General features: G+C 43.1%; 2 protein-coding genes across 3 annotated transcripts in view; one reads left to right on the top strand and one right to left on the bottom strand.

The window, feature by feature from the left end:
- Positions 1 to 17420, top strand: part of slc5a10 (solute carrier family 5 member 10) — a 146271-nt gene that overhangs the window by 38214 nt on the left and 90637 nt on the right. The window contains exons 7-8 of one of the 2 annotated variants that reach the window (XM_068056509.1): positions 10874 to 10954; positions 15438 to 15643. In XM_068056509.1, coding sequence (XP_067912610.1) covers positions 10874 to 10954; positions 15438 to 15643 — 287 coding nt within the window. The remainder of the gene's footprint in view (positions 1 to 10873; positions 10955 to 15437; positions 15644 to 17420) is intronic. The other variant, XM_068056510.1, reaches the window with a different exon arrangement.
- The window catches only part of LOC137383501 (protein FAM83G-like), a 52402-nt gene continuing 50227 nt past the window's right edge, over positions 15246 to 17420 (bottom strand). The window contains exon 5 of the mRNA XM_068056508.1: positions 15246 to 16237. Within this exon, the coding sequence (XP_067912609.1) occupies positions 15776 to 16237 (462 nt within the window). The 3' untranslated portion in view covers positions 15246 to 15775. The remainder of the gene's footprint in view (positions 16238 to 17420) is intronic.

The following is a 17420-nucleotide window of genomic DNA, read 5'->3' as shown; positions in this document are numbered from 1 at the left end:
TTCAAAAGCGCCTTTCACAACCTCAGTGCTTTACAGCCATTGCTTTACTTTTGAAGTGTAGTCATTATTGTAATATAGGTCATGTGGCAGACATTAGCAGCAAGCTCCCACAAAACGCAGTGTGATGATGGCCAGATAATCTGTATTTGTGATGTTGCTTCAAGGATAAATATGGGCCAGTACACCAAGATTAACTTCCCTACTCCTCTTCAAAATAGTACCATGGGATCTGCTATATTACTTGTTCCTTTGGTATGTGAACTATTTTAAGATTCACAGGACTGAAAATAACATCCAAAGAAAGTTTTTATTATAACTTAAACTAGAGAAGATTTATCCACAGCTACTACAGGAGCCACACCAATACACGTTACTCTGTTGGGTTACATCCACAACTCCCTGGTCATGTGTGACACAACATCACTTCCTCTGGTGACCTTCACTTACAACCTCTCAAGGTGGTCCCATAACAGGATCCTTTTCATCCACGTGAAAGGGCAGGTGGCGCCTCAGTTCAACATCTCATAACAAAGGCAGCACAGTGCAAAACTTCTTCAGTATCATACTAGAATATCAGCTTTGATTTACTCACACAAGTTCTAGAATGGGATTTGAACCCATGATCTTTAGTCTCACAGATGAAAGTGCAACTAACTGAGCAACAGATGACACAGCACAGCTAACATGTAGTTACATCAAATCCTTCTAACTACTAGTTCCACATGCCAGTCTTGAGGTGTCAATTGGCAGCTGTATCAAATTTTTCAAAGCTGTTTTCTAGGGTGGCTTGTATGCAAGGCGATGATTTTCATGTATTGCTACAAAATAGTACATACCCTGGTGAGTTGTATTCTTTCCATTCAGAACAACACAGCCAATTACTTTAAGCCTTTTCTAATCCTTTTATTTAATTATAACAAACAACACAGGCAGATATATCATCAGCTGTTACCAAGGCCATCTAGAATTGCATGCCCTGAGTGGTTTGGTTAATGGAACAGATTACCTCATCTAGTATGTCTTGTTATATGATCGCCGTAAGAGTAATATCCCTTTAAGATCTCAGTATGCTAATGAGCTAAGTACCAGGATGTAAACTAGTGACTACAAACCAGAGTCATTCTGCAACTGTAACACCCAGATGAAGGTTCTGTAAAAAGTTTGCTCTGTACTGTATATAGTAGTTTAGAGTTACAGCACTGAAACAGGCCCTTCGGCCCACCGAGTCTGTGCCGACCATCAACCACCGATTTATACTAATCCTACACTAATCCCATATCCCCACCTGTCCCTATATTTCCCTACCACCTTCCTATACTAGGGGCAATTTATAATGGCCAATTAACCTATCAACCTGCAAGTTTTTGGCATGTGGGAGGAAACCAGAGCACTCGGAGGAAACCCACGCAGACACAGGGAGAACTTGCAAACTCCACACAGGCAGTACCCAGAATTGAACCCGGGTCGCTGGAGCTGTGATGCTAACCACTGCGCCACTGTGCCGCCCCAGCAGTTTAGCTGTTAATAAACCTGTTAGAGATCTTCAGCATAATTGAACTCCATGCATCTCCTTTATGTTGCATCTGACAACATAAGGAACTCATTAGGCCTGACCCTAACTGTGCCTTAAACCTAAAGGAGTTTAAAGGCTTTGTCTTATGCTGTTCTGGCTAGATTTTTTTTGATTTGTAAACGTAAGAAGAGGAGTAGCCTATTCAGTCTCTCGAGTTTGCTATTTGATTAGATCATGGCTAATTTGCACCTCAACTCCATTACCTCCCTTCATACCCTTATACAACAAAAATGTATCTATCTCAGTCTTGACAGCTCCAATTGTCCCAGCATCTCCATCTCTGGAGGAGAATAGTTCCAGATTTCAATCATTTACCTGTGATGGTAGAGAATTGTTATATATTAAAGAATTAATGCCATGTCAGCCTAGATTTTGTGCTCAAGTCTCTGGAATGGGTCTGACAGGTAAGACTGTTACCAGTGAGCTACAGACATGTAGAGAGAAAAAAAGCAGTTGCTGGGGGTTTGCGTTACTCACAATGCATTGTCTGGGAAGAAAGAGTTGACTGCAGACTTTAATATAATATCATGACAGAATAATGATATGCTAACTTTGCTCGGTTTTTGATTACAATGGTCAGATTGCTTGTACATTTTGGCATTGTGAGGATCTTAGAATTTGGTGGATTTACAATATATACGTCTGGGCTTTTTAGAAAAAGTGCCCTCCCTTTTTCCTTTATTCAGACTTTCCCAGACCACATATCATAGTCGTTGAGTCAACAGAAACTCTGCTCACTCCAGCTTTAACTGATTACGCTGCATGGTGGAGTGACTCTCTCTCTCTGATCCTTCTATCCCTCTCTCTCTATCAAGAAGCACCCCTCTCAATTGAATTACGTTGTAAGACTTTAATTGTCACAAATCAAATGCTTGTGAAATCTGTTTGCTAAATAACAATAGTGACTACATGCAAAAATAACCAAATTGGTTGTGACATATTGGATGGTGGCCTGAGAATGTGATGAGTTGCTAAATAAATGCAAATTCTTTCTTCCTAAATTGTTGCTAAAAAAAGTTAAGATTACTGAAAAATCATAGCCATAATAAAGAAGGAAGGAAAGAAAGAAAGAATTGCATTTATATAGAACCTTTCACAACCTCATGATGTCCCAAAATACTTTACAGACAATGAAGTACTTTTGAAGTGTTGAAGTATTAAAGGTCCAGTCCTACTCAGGCCCCTTCCCCCAACTCTTTTTCCAGTACATTGATGACTGTATCAATGCCGTTTCCTGCTCCTGCTCGGAACTAGAAAACTTTAACATCTTTGCTTCTAATTTCCATCCTTCTCTCACCTTCACATGGTCCATCTCCAACACTTCTCTTCCCTTCCTCGACTTCTCTGTCTCCATCTCTGGGGATAGGCTGTCTGCTAATATTCATTATCAGCCCACTGACTCCCACAGCTACCTCGACTACACTTCTTCACACCCTGCCTCCTGTAAGGACTCCATTCCATTCTCCCAGTTTCTCTGTCTCCGGTGCATCTGCTCTGATGATGCTACCTTCCATGACAGCACTTCTGATATGTCTTCCTTTTTCCTCAAGCGAGGAATCCCCCCCACTGTGGTTGACAGGGCCCTCAACCGTGTCCGGCCCATTTCCCGCACCTCTAACCTCACCCCTTCCCCTCCCTCCCAGAACCGTGACAAGGTTCCCCTTGTCCTCACTTTCCACCCCACCAGCCTCCACATCCAAAGGATCATCCTCCGCCATTTCCGCCACCTCCAGCTTGATGCCACTACCAAATGCATCTTCCCCTCCCTTCTCCTGTCAGCATTCCGAAGGGATCATTCCCTCCGCGACACCCTGGTCCACTCCATTACCCCCACTACCTAGTCCCCGTCCCATGGCACCTTCCCCTGCAATCGCAGGAGGTGTAATACCTCCTCTTTCTTCACTATCCTAGGCCCCAAACACTTCTTTCGGGTGAACCAGTGATTTACTTGTACTTCTTTCAAATTAGTATACTGTATTCGCTGCTCACAATGTGGTCTCCTCTACACTGGGGAGACCAAACACAGACTGGGTGACCGCTTTGCTGAACACCTTTGAGGAACAAAAATGGTGCACTCTGCTAGCCATCCCTCTGCATCTGACTGGCTCTAATCAGGAGATCAGAGAGGCTTCTCTAGGTCAAGCTCCCTTCCCTTGTATTTGATCGACTATGTATGTTGCTTTGTTCTTGCCCTTAGTTGGAAAGGAAGCTATCAATTATCATGTCTGTTAGCCACATGCTACGCTACCTGAATTTGCTGTTCAAAAATTTTAGTTCTACTTGAGCTGAATGTTGTTTTTTTTGGGTGGATAAAAATAGTTGATCACATTGTAGCATTTCCTTTCCCTTTTACCCAGAGGCGATGCTTGCTTTAACCTACAATTGACAGGAAATTGAACTAGAGATGCTAAGATTTCTGGCACAAATTTCCTTCTCCTTTTCTATCTGTTAACCAAGGTAAAAGATGGAGCTGATTTGAATAAAAGCAAAGTACTGCGGATGCTGGAAATCTGAAATAAAAACAAGAAATGCTGGAAATACTCAGCAGGTGGAGAGAGAAGCAGAGTTAATGTTTCGGGTCAGTGACCCTTCTTCGGAACTGGAGCTGATTTGAATGATGCCTCTGTGGGTTCCCTTGAATAGAAAAGGGCCAACTATCAACAACATCTTTATCAGATGAGACACATACCTGAGTCATTGGCACATTCAGGCAATGCATCCAGACATGGTAATTTAAGCTGGCTGGCTCTCCTTGCAAATTCAGCCAGAGTCAACTGACAAAAGTCCCAAAAGCTCACTCTGTTGAAGCACATTTAAGGAGAGGCTTCATGTATACAGAGGTATTGTCTCAGGATAAAGGGAAGGCCATTTCAGACTGAGATGAACCTTTGGAATGTATCATCAATAGAATTTTGGACTCTGAGCAAATCAATGGATATGGGGATATGGGGATCGGGTGGAAAAGTGGAGATGATGTCAAGGCTCAGCCATGATCATATTAATTTGAGGAGCAGGCTTGAGAGACCGTATAGCTTACTCCTGCTCCTATTTCTTATGTTCTTACATGAGGGAGAACGGAATGGAGGAATATGGGAGCAACTCATTTGGAGTATAAACACCAGCATAAAGCATTTGGGCTGCTAAAGGCTCTATATAAATGTAAGTTCTTGTTGTTGACTGGCCTGTTTCTGTGCTGTTGACTCTATGTGATCATAGAATCAAACAGCACAGAACGAGGCCATTTGGCCCATTGAGTTTGTGCCAGCATTTTGAAACCGTTACCCAATTCGTCCCGCTTCAGTGGTCTTTCCTCATAGCCCTGCACTTTTCCTTTCCAAGTATACATCCAATTGCCTTTTAAAAGTGACTATTGAATCTGCTCCCACCAAACTTACATTCCAGATCTGAACTATAGGTGAACTGTTTTCAATGTATAGGATTATCCCCTTGGGTTTTTCAATATGTACTTTCAGCCAGACCCCAGCGGTAAAAACAATCATGCACTGGATGGCAGTCTCGCAATCGCTCAGCGAAACAAAGCTAGTCCTTACTATTGTTACATTGCAAATAATGGTTCCTAACTGAAAATGATCTTCACGTATTCACTGCCCAATGAACAAGGTCAGCTGCACATTGTGGATTCCAAGTTGTCTGTGGAATTCTGCACGTTTAACTTATCCATAAATTCTATTGAATTACTGATTGCAACAGAATATTTCAACCTACTCCTGCACCCTCCCTCAACAACAACTTGCATTTATATAGCACCTCTAATGTAGTAAAAGGTGCTTCACAGAGAGAAATTCTGACACCAAGCCACAGAAGGAAATATTAGGGCAGGTGACTAAAAACTTGGTCAAAGAGATGAGTTTTAAGCAGCATCTTAAAGGAAGTGAGGTCTGTGAACGCCAACGCAGACATGATGGACTGAATGGCCTCCTTCTGTGCTGTAATATTTCTGTGGTTCTATGGTGAGAGAGAGGTAGAAATGTGGAGAGGTTTAGAGAGGGAATTCCAGAGCTTAGGGCCTCAGCACCCGAAGGCTCAGTCACCAGTGGTGGAGTGATTAAAACTGGGGATGAACAGGAGGCCAGAGTTGGAAGAGTGCTCGGAGTGTTGTGGGGCTGGTGGAGATTACAGAGATAAGGACGAGAGAGGCCACAGAAGAATTTGTAAACAAGGATGTGAATTTTAAAATCAAGGCACCGCCGGACCAGGAGGTCAGCGAGCGCAGGGTTGATAGGTGAATGGGACTTCTGTAAAGAAACAAGCTGGCTATTGAAAGTGTTTAGGGACTAGTTTCTGTCAGAGATGTGCTCAAGGTGAATGGCAGTGTTTTCTGATTGGTTGCTGGGAATTTTCAGTAAATCAGAATTCTTTCATATCAGAAATCAGAATCAGAAACTCATAGGTGTCACTTTCATTATGTCCCATAGAGACACATAGAGATTTATTTCACTCTTAACTGAGTGCCTTTAACAATACTGGGCTGACCACACCTAGTTTGCCTTTTAAAAACTGGTTAAATTAAAACTTCCTTGGACAGGTAAAGCGAAAAGTTCAGATTTTTCCACTTTCTGTATGTCACATACAACATCTGAACATTCAATTATGGAACAAAATTTAGCTGATCATGAAAATGCATCACCAGTACAGAGTCATTTTAATTCTCCACCTTGCTGTCCTTGGCCTCCTGTACTCCTGTAGTGTTCAAAATGAAGGTCAACCCAAGCTCGAGGAACAGCACCTCATCTTTCAACTGCGCACTTTACAGCTTTCTGGACTCAACATTGAGTTCAATAATTTTAGATCATAACCTCTGCCCCCATTTTTTCTTTTTTTTTGCTGGTTCGATTTTTGTCCCCTTTTGTTTCTTTCTTGATCACTTTACTTTGTGTTTGGATAGCTGCTATCCTGCCATTCACATCTCAGCCAGACACATCTTTTGTTTCTTTACTTGTCCCATTACCATTCCCTTTGGCTTTGTATCATGAACCCTTTTGTCATTTCATCTCTCCTGCCCTTCACCCTATCACAGACCTTCCCTTTGGCTCTTCTTCCCTCTCCCCCTCCCCCTTTCACTTTCTCAAAACCTATTACATTTCTAACTTTTTCCAGTTCTGATGAAAGGCCATTGACCCGAAACGTTAACTCTGTTTTTCTCTCCACAGATACTGCCAGGCCTGCTGAGTATTTCCAGCATTTTCATTTTTTTGTTTCAACTCTCCAGCATCCACAGTATTCTGCTTTTGTGTTGTTCTTGTGTAAAGTAACAATTGATATCCTCCCACGTTGGCGCCTTGAGTCAGAAATGAAAATTTGGTTGTTGTGAATGCAATTATTTATGCAAATAGCAGCCTGGAGTTTCCGTGAAGGCTAGAATCCACAGAAAATTATTCTACTATATGATTGGCTCCACACCAACAATGAAGCAATCATATTGAAAAGACTGAAGTCACTGTCTTTGGTCCCCGCCGCAAGTTCTGTTCACTAGCCACTGACTCCATCCTTCTCCCTAACCACTGCCTGAGGCAGAACCAGACTGTTGCAACTATCATGTAAATGTTGAGCTTTCAGCCACATATCCGTGCCAGCATTAAGATTGCCTATTCCCACCTCTGTAACATTGCCTGACTGCACCCTGCCTCAGTTACATTTCTGCTAAAACTCTCATGCATGCTTTAATTACCTCTAGCCTTGGCAGTTTCAACACACTCCAGGCTGGCCTCCCACATTCGACCCTCCATAAACTTGAGGCCATCCAACACTCGGCTGCCTGTTCCCTTACCCGCACCAAGTCCTGTTTACCTATCGTCCCCATGCTTGCTGATCTACATTGGCCCCTGGTCAAGCTGTGCCTCAATTTTAAAATTCTCATCCTTGTTTTCAAATCTCTCCATGGCATTGCCCCCGACTTCCTATATCTATATAGTAGCTGCCTAGGCCCCAAGCTCTGGAATACACGCTCTCCACCTCTCCACCTTTCCACCTTGCTTTCCTCCTTTAAGACTCTTTAAAACCTACCTCTGACCAAGTTTTTCATCATTTGACCTAATATCTCCTTTTGTAGCTCGGTGTCATATTTTGTTTTATAATGCTCCTGTGAAGCACCTTGGGACATTTTATTACCTTAAAAGCACTGTATAAATATGTTGTTGTTGTTGATATGATGTAACAAAGGTCCAGTTGAGGTCCAGATTAATCATGATCTAATTAAATGGGAGAACAGGCTCAAGGGGCTGAATGGCCTACTCCTGTTCCTATTCACTGAATTATAGTGTAAACAGAGTCTGAATCTGGAATCACGGTCTGATCCAACACTGCAACAAAGTGAAGCAGGATCCCCTGGAAAAGAGAGTCCTGTTCATTCTGGAGTCAAATTCAGTCTCAACACCAAGGGCAGGATTTTCCCCGTAGGTTTCGGGACCCCAACACCAGGGTCAAATGCGGGTCAGGACACCACGCTGTGAGGAAACGATTGCCCGGCAGTGATTTCCCTGAATTAGCCAATTAGTGGCCAGAGGGCGAGCTTTTCATCCAATTAAGGATGGAGGGCAGGCTGCATAAGTTGGAAGGCCTTCCTGCACTGAAGAAACAGCAGGCTGCCTTTTCAGGTAAGTAAGAAAGAGATGGTGCCTCCAACTTTTAAACCTTAAAATAAAAATGACCTTAGCAGCCAGGCCACCATTGTGGAGCGGGAGCCCCTCCACAGGGCAGCCTAGGCTTGCAGCTGAAGCCAGGCAGGTGGGGAGGGCCTCAAAGCCTCACTGGAGCTCTCGGGTCCCTCAGTCTACTGCCGGGAAGCAGCCAACAGGCAGCTGGCCTACTCCCCAACACCTCGGGGTGACAGAGGCCGACTGGAAAAGTCTGACAATAGGCCTTAATAGGTTTTTAAAGGGTCTTAATTGGCTTCCCACCATTTGCAGGCGGACAGCCCTGCCATCGCCCCATCCCACCTCCAGGAAAATGGTTCAGGGGCAGGATGGTAGTGACAAATGGGCACGCCGGCCAGAGGCACTAAATGCCACAACCACCCACTTCTGTGCTCCTCCCACCCCCCCCCCCCCCCACCATCGGACCCTAAAAATCCATCCCTAAGTTTCTATTACAGAGGCTTAGTGCCACTGCAAAGTCAAAACAACTCCATACTGACACTAATTTTTTATGTAAATGCACTCCCAAAACATTTAATTCAAACCATTTCCTGAAGTTAAATATCAGCAATGACTGAATGGGTAGCTCTCTCACTTCTGAGTTAGAAGATGATGGGTTCAGACACCGTCCAGAGACTTAGGCACATGATAGAAACATAGAAAATAAGGCCATTTGGCCCTTCGAGCCTGCTCCACCATTCATTATGATCATGGCTGATCATCCAACTCAGTAACCTGTTCCCACTTTCTCCCCATACCCTTTGCTCCTTTTAGACCCAAGAGCTGTGTCTAACTCCTTCTTGAAAACATACAATGTTTTGACCTCAACTGCTTTTTGTGGTAGTGAATTCCACAGGCTCACCACTCTCTGGGTGAAGAAATTTCTCCTCATCTCAGTCCTGAAAGGTTTATCCTGTATCCTTAGACTATGATCCCTGGTTCTGGACTCCCCCATCATCGGGAACATCCTTCCTGCATCTACTCTCTCAAGTCCTGTTAGAATTTTTTAGGTTTCTATGAGATCCCCCCTCACTCTTCTGAACTCCAGCGAATATAATCCTAACCGACTCAATCTCTCCTCATGCGTCAGTCCCGCCGTCCCAGGAATCAGTCTGGTAAAGCTTCGCTGCACTCCCTCTATAGCAAGAACATCCTTCCTCAGATAAGGAGACCAGAACTGCACACAATATTCCAGGTGTGGCCTCACCAAGGCCCTGTATAATTGCAGCAAGACATCCCTGCTCCTGTACTCGAATCCTCTCACTATGACGGCCAAAATACCATTTGCTTTTTTTACTGCCTGTTGCACCTGCATGCTTACCTTCAGCGACTGGTGTACGAGAACACCCAGGTCTTGCTGCATATTCCCCTCTTTGTTTATAGCCGTTCAGATAATAATCTGCCTTCCTGATTTTGCTATCAAAGTGGATAACCTCACATTTATCCACATTAAACTGCATCTGCCATGTTATTATGATCTTGCAACACAAAACAGCAGCTGAATTGGTAATCTCACTCAAGATATCTGATACAGGAAATAGAAAATGCCACATTGGTACCATGCTTTTCTAATGTTAGGGATAAGGTACTTCGCCAGGGCACAGTTAATGGAGCTTTATTCTGCGGCTGCCTGTGCTAGGTTTTGTTTAATGCTAACATGGGGTGCCTTGAGTGGGGAGGTGTTTTATTCCCTAATGTTCCTTGCCTATGTGAGTGCAAACATTCACCATTAAGTTGTCGCTCTCCAGTGTAGCATTCTGTGCTTAGCTAACCTGATAACCCTTCACATAGACGTGCAGAGACGGGCTCCTGTTCTGATATCCTCTTGCAAAAATGTGCATTTTCATTTAGCTGACGCTGAACTTAGTTTGTTACTCTGTTCCTGTTACTCAGGAATTATTTATTCTATTTGCCAAAAATGTTGGATGGATATTTGAAAAGGAAACAAATTGGCAGGGCTACAGGTAAAGAGAACAGGGGAGTGGGCCTAATTGGATAACTCTTTCAAAAAGCCAGTACAGGTACAATGCACCAAATGGCCACTTGTTGTATTTTCAGGCTACACAGATGCTTATGTATTGTTGTCAGAGGCTGTCATTGCAAGATTTGACCTGTAGGGGACAGCAGATGGACTCTCTTTTAAACACCCGTTACCATTCCATGTGTTAGCACTTGGGTTATCAACATCAGGGGGGGAAATTATCATATTTTTCCTCCTTCAAAAATAAAGACTTGCATTTATATAGCGCCTTTCACGACCTCAGCTTATCCCAAGGTGCTTTATAACTAATGATGGATTTTTGAAGTGCAGTCACTGTTTTATTGTAATTAGATACTGATTGACTTGCTGTGCATTTTGTCTTAATTTTACACATGAGGACATGTTAATATCGCTACTGCTTTCCCCCATGCTCCCCGCTGAATAGGTCATTCGTAAACCTGAAACGCACAGGTTAACTTCATCAGCCCTTGTCTGTCTATTTATCTTAGAACTCTCTAGCTTGCAAAGCAAAAAAAAAAGCTGAAACTACCCTGGTTGGAACAACCTATCTACTTGTTAAAGTGGAAGTAAATGCTGTCACGGTAGGGGATAATAAAAGTGAAAGACTGGAATCCTTATTTTCATTCCTTTCTGCTCTGCTTTCAGGTGGCCTGGCTGCAGTTATCTACACAGACACACTTCAGACTGTTGTCATGATTATCGGAACTGTAATACTAACCATTGCAGGTATTGCTGGCAAACTGCTTCCATGTCACATGGTGTGGGGGGGTGGTCCCTGAGTGGAAGTGTGTGCATGGTGCGTCTAGGTAGTTCCCCCAAAAAGAGCAAGCCAAAACTTTACTGCTCCTTTCCAGTTCCTGATCCGATTAATTGTTGCCAACTCTGGTTGAACATATTCCTGGAGGTGTCATCACATCACCCAACCTCCAACCAGCCCCCACCTCCTCCACCACCCCACCCTCAGTCGCCCAACATCTCCATCCTCATGACGCTCTACCTTTCCATGGCCAGTTAGAAAGCAAACAGACTCCATTACCTGATTGGCTGACAAATCAGGAATTATCCAAGCAGCTTTTTCTCTCTGCCACATACAATATTTTTATAACCAATAAAATAATTTATTTTCCCACTTTTGTTTAAGAAGCACAATTTGTTTACTACCCCTATGATTTTTCTCCCAGAGTGTCTCACAGTCATGTCCTGGAGATTAATCTTTAATTCCTGGAGAGTCGAGGGCAATCCTGGAGCGCGGGAAACCCTACGGCATAGTAAAAGGGGCCTAACATTGGGCGGCTGGAGGATCGCCTGTTTCACGCAGTAGCCCATTTGATATGGAAAACAGGGCCCTATACCATACAGCAGATCCTGATCACCATTTTGGGAAATGACTGTGCACAATGCACACCATGTACACATGCCCAGTTTTAGCTGCTGATGCAGTTGAAAAGGACCAAAATTAGTCCGTTTAACGGTATGTTAGTGGAGACCAGGAGGTACAAATGTTCACCCAGGCTTCACAAGAATACAATTGGCTGCTGTCATCCCTCATGCCAACTCACCATCCCTCCCCCACTGCCCCTTCACTATCAGTCCCTGATCTTGAGCTGGTGAGTTGCAGTGGAGGGCCGACTTAGCACCCACAGCTTCCTGATGCTGTGGTAATGAGGCCTGGCCCTGCAGGATGGGCCAGGCCTCCCCCGGGACTATCGGCAATTGGCTGATAGTTAGAATCTACCCCAAGGATGCTGTTGAAATGATTGACTCAGTAGACTCAAAACTAAACATCTCCATGCAGAGCATTGATCAACAAAGCAAGTAGAATGTTGAACTATATAACGAGAAGAGTAGAATATAAGTCAGGAGATAGTAATCAAACGATACAGTGCTCTGGTTAGGCCTCAGCTTGAATACTACATCCAGTTCTGGTTGCCAAGAAGCAAGCGAGACATTCAAGCACTGGAGGCAGTTCAGTGAAGAGCCACGAGGCTAATCCCTAGTGTCAAAAGTCTGAATTATGAGAAAAGACGAGATAAACTTGGATTTTTCACCTAAGACAGGAGGCATCCGAGTGTCCTTGTACACTAATCACCAAAAATTAACATGCAGATGCAACAAGTAATTAGGAAAGCAATGGTATGTTGGCCCTCATTGCAAGGGGGTTGCAGTATAAGTCTAAATAAGTCTTGCTGCATTTGTACAGGGCTTTGGTGAGACCACACCTGGAGTACTGTGAACAGTTCTGGTCTCTGAGCGAAGGGAAAATGTTCTTGCCTTCGAGGGGGTGCAACGAAGGTTCACTAGATTGATTCCTGGGCCGAAAGGGCCGTCCCATGAGGAGAGATTGAGTAGAATGGGTCTATCATGTAGTTTAGAAGAATGAAATGTATAAAATTCTTAAGAGGTTGGATGCTGAAAGGCTGTTTCCCCTGGTTGGAGAGACTAGAACTAAGAGTCAAAGTCTCAAGATAAGGGGTGAGCCATTTAGGACAGAGATGAGGAAAACTTTCTTCACTCAAAGAGCTGTGAATCTCTAGAGTGATCAATGTGTCGAATAAACTTGCAGGTAGAATATTAGAGGCAACTTGCCAAGGCTCCTTAGACAGCACCTTCCAAACCCACGACCTCTAGCACATAGAAGAACAAGGGCAGCAAGCACATGGGAACACCAATACATGCAAGTTCCCCTCCAAGCCATACACCATCCTGACTTGGAATTATATCGCTGTTCCTTCAATAATGCTGGGTCAAAATCCTAGAACTTCCTCTGCAATAGCACTGTGTGGTACAAGTTCACAGGATAACAGTCTTGCTTGTACTGTGTTTTTATTGAACAGAATCTGTGATGGCTACCTCATGGTAGAGGTCACATGACTACAGCAAGCCAGCAGGCCCATTAGTAGAGTTTTGCATTTCTATCCCAAACACTGTGGATGTATCTACACAACATGGACTGCAGCGGTTCAAGAAGGCAGCTCACAACCAACATCTCAAGGGCAATTAGGGATGGGCAATAAATGCTGTCCTTGCCAGTGACACTCACATCCCATGAATATAAAAAAAACCCTGGAATCATTTGAGAAACAATAGGGTGCTGAAAACAGTGGGCATTAGGTTCTCTCCCGCTTTGAAAAAATGGCTGGATGAGAGCCTATTGTAATGGAACAACACAATAGCTTTCATTTCAGGCCCGCCAAAAGGTTTGTGAGTCGAAATCCCAGAGTCCGTTGTGATTTGAATTTGACCCATTTTCACTGGTTATCGGATTAGATGCTTGCTCGACTGCTTCACAGCAGCTCAATAAGAAAAACAATGGGGACTAACCCCATTGAAATGTAGTGATGGCTTAGCAATGAATGAATTGGTAATGACTGTACTCCTAATTCCCCTACACCCAAATTAACAGAAAATACTGAGGTCAAAGGATACCATCAGGAGTATTGCATTCAACTTTGGGCACCAAACCTCAGGAATATATTGGCCTTGGAGATTCACCCGATAGGGCTCAAAGTGTTTAATTCTGAGGACAGATTGCATAAAGTAGGTTTGTACTCGCCCGAGTTTAGAAGCTTGAAGGGTGACTCAATTGAGATCTTTAAAATAATAGAGATTTGATAAAGTACACACAGAGAACTTGTTTTCTCTGGTGGGGCAATAATCTTAAAATTAAAGTGAGGCCATTTTGGAGTGAAGTCAGGAAGCACTTTTCCCACATGCACAGGGTGGTAGAAATCTGAAACCCCCTCCCCCAAAAGGAATGTTGGGACAATGAACCTTTCAAGAGTGAGATGGATAGATTTCTTTTTGTTAGGTAAGGGGATCAAACGATATGGAGCAAAGGCGGCAGGTGAGGCACAGATCAACCTTGATCTAATTGAATGGCAGAGCAGGTTAGAAAGGCTGAATGACCCTCTCCTGTTCCTCTGGGGTCGAGGGGCTGGGGAGGTGGAGGGAAGGCTAAATCTGAAAACATTTTTCTCAAACTTATTTCTTAACAATATGAAAGTTTCCCAGTCAAAGGTTAAACAGACAAGAAATGAGAGATTAACAATAAAAATGTGAAGACTTTAAAGTCTTGTGCAAAAAAATCGGCTTTAAAGACAGAGTAGAGATAGATCACCCATTCAACTCGTTCATGTTGTCATGCGAAGCCCCAACCTGCCAAGAATGAGGCACATTAATTTTGTCACGAACATTGATTTTTTAAACTGTTTCTGGAGTGATGGGAGGACTTGTCGAACAGATCAACCGTGCCTGGAAGGGACATTTGCATATTGGCAGACAGTGTTTGGAAGGACAAAGCAGCCATTCCCTGACATTCAACCCACAATGGACTTTTGATCACCAGATGTTGAAGGTGGGTGAGCTCGCATTCCAGGTTGCCTCGTAAGATGGCCGAATACACAAACGGACATGGTCAAACCAGCTAGTCACATGACTAACCTGCTAGGTAACCTGAGTTTTTTGAATTTGTACAACGAGTTTGGGCAGAAAGCTGTTTGCTCCTGATCTCTCTCCTGTCTGCCCCCATCTCTTTCTCACAAGCCACTGAAGACACATGAACCCCAAGAGAGAAAAGCCTCCTACAGCAAACAAGGTTTAAGAAGAATACTGGGCCCCAACGAAAAGCAAGATCTACCTACAATCAAGGACTCTACAGTGAGCTCGAAGAACCATAACAACTCTTCAGATATTGCCTCAAACCTTTCCACTTCATTTTTCTTCTGCTCTTTTCTGTCTCTATTCGTATGTGTGTATCGCGTATGCATGCTAGCTTGGGACTCTGCGTGTAGCTGTAGGCGTTAACCAAATTCGAGTTTAAGTTTAAGAAATTTCAACTTTTCTTCTAAGTGTGCTGGTTTCTTTGCCTTATAATTGGAAAGAGGTGAGCAAGGATTCACCAAGGGGGAGCTAAAAACACGATGTGTTTAAAATTAAACCATGTTATAGTAAGACCAGGTGAAGGCTGAAAGGGAGCCCTAGACCTCTTCTTTCAAAATGACATTGTTACGACCAGGTGAGAAAGAGGTTTATTGCACTTAAGCATCTTTTAATACAAGATACAGAGCTTGACTGGCTACTGCACAAACCCTGAAATAAATCCACAGGTTCTACATATAAAATAGGCCAAAAAAATAATTATTTTAGCAGCTGTACAGTCGTGATAGTTTTTAATTTATTTAAAAAAATCTTATTTACATTTCTCCTATAGCTTTTAATAAGATTGGAGGGTACCACAACCTGGAAAGTGTATATCTAAAGGCAGTTCCGACAAAGATTATTCCCAATACAACGTGCCATCTCCCCAGGGCTGATGCCATGCATCTGTTTAGAGATCCAGTGACAGGAGATCTCCCATGGACTGGCATGACCTTTGGATTGAGCGTACTGGCAACATGGTATTGGTGCACAGATCAGGTAATGTAAACATACTTCACCTCACATTCATTTTCCCTTTATAATGCCGAATGCAGCATTTATTTTCAATATTCCGATCTGTCCCAAACTCCTGAATTTAATTGTTTAGTTCAGTTCACTGTGGTTGATTGGTCAATTGGTCAATCCTTTCGAAGTGGACTCCGAACTTTGTGCAACTTTGCTAACTGGTAACTTCACCATTAAGTTCTTATGAAGTCCCAGTTTGGAGATGGAAAGTCCCAAAGGAGTGCTTGTGTGACTTGAAGACATGTCTGGATCTGTGGAGATTCTACGGTGAGGGACACAGTTACTATACAGTTTGGACTTAGTCATGCCCACCCCTGCTGTCATATCTACACTGGCAAGTCCCTGCTGTTCGTTGATTTGCAGCACTGATGAGTGTGGTATGACCTTTTGGTAATTTTTGTGCAACAGCCTTGAGATTGGGAGACCCATGGGTTTGGGCATCGGTCTTCTACTTTTGTTCAAATTGAGGCTCCTTGAAACACTCTGGTAAGAATGAAAACTCTGCGTGTTCACAGTTGACTTAGGCAGATTAGCTGCTAGCTTTGAGGGCATTGCGTATCTGTTTCTCTGCAACAAAGAAGAAGCATTTGAATGAGTTAGTCGGATTGTTTGGAAGGCAATATCACTGGAATTTCTGTTCATCTGGCTTGACATGTGTTTTGAATATGTTGTACAGATATGAAATAAAGTGGTTAGATGTCTGTGTACTTGAGCTTGTTTTCTCAAGCACGCCTATTTTACAAACAAACCTGGTAGATACAGGGAGTAGCCAAGTTCCAGTGTTAATATGTATGGCATTTTATTTTAACTATATTTTTGTCAACCAAAACATGCCATGTCATCATTTGTTCTGAAAAGGACAGTTCCCTAAACAAAACCACATCACCAGCCTATTCTATGACTGATATTTTGTGTTCAAAAGTTCTATTTTACAACTATAAACATAAAAAGACTTCACGTCCCCTCCCATACACTTTGGAATTCCAGCTTTGCCCTTTTGTTCATCTCCCTTTACCCTAGTGGCACCCATTTCCCCCACCTGAACCCTACTCTAGAACTCTCTCCCTAAACCCTTCTGTCTGCCCACCTTTAAAAACCCTTCTGAAAATCCATCTTTTCTACCAATCTTTCTTTCGCCTCTCCTCAGTCTCCCACGATACGTCAGTGACCATTTCTCTATCTATCTTCTCTCCCACGAGGCATTTTCTCTATTGAAGACACAATATAAATGCTAGTTCTTCTTGTCATGTTTTCTTTCCTTCTATCTGTCCAGTTCTGTTCAAATCCAAACATACTTTTGTGCAGTTCCAGAGAGTTATTACTCATGCTAACATAGTAACATTGGGGATGGGAGGAGACCATTCAGCCCCTTGAGCCTGCTCCCCCATTCAATTAGATCATGGCTGATCTGAACGCAACTTCATTTTCCCACCCTTGTTCCATTTACCTAACCAAAAAAAAAATATCTATCAACATGTCTTGAAAGCTTCAACTGTCCCACCATCCAGAGCCTGTTGGGCTGGATTTACGCTTTATTCTAGTAAAGGCTGTATTGGTTATTTGATTTAATTACCTGCCGAAAACAAACTCTCAATGTAAACACATTGTTTTTCCAAATATGGCTACTTATAATTACTAAAATGTTATCGCCCAAACGATGTTGCTGTCCTTTCACCATATGAATGTTTTCACTGATTGAACAGTTAATGAAAGAATCACAAGTTAGACTCTCTGGAAGAGTCACATGACA

Source organism: Heterodontus francisci, chromosome 24 (genome assembly GCF_036365525.1).
Source record: "Heterodontus francisci isolate sHetFra1 chromosome 24, sHetFra1.hap1, whole genome shotgun sequence".
NCBI classification, from domain to species: Eukaryota; Metazoa; Chordata; class Chondrichthyes; order Heterodontiformes; family Heterodontidae; genus Heterodontus; species Heterodontus francisci.
This window is presented reverse-complemented; position numbering and strand designations above follow the sequence as displayed.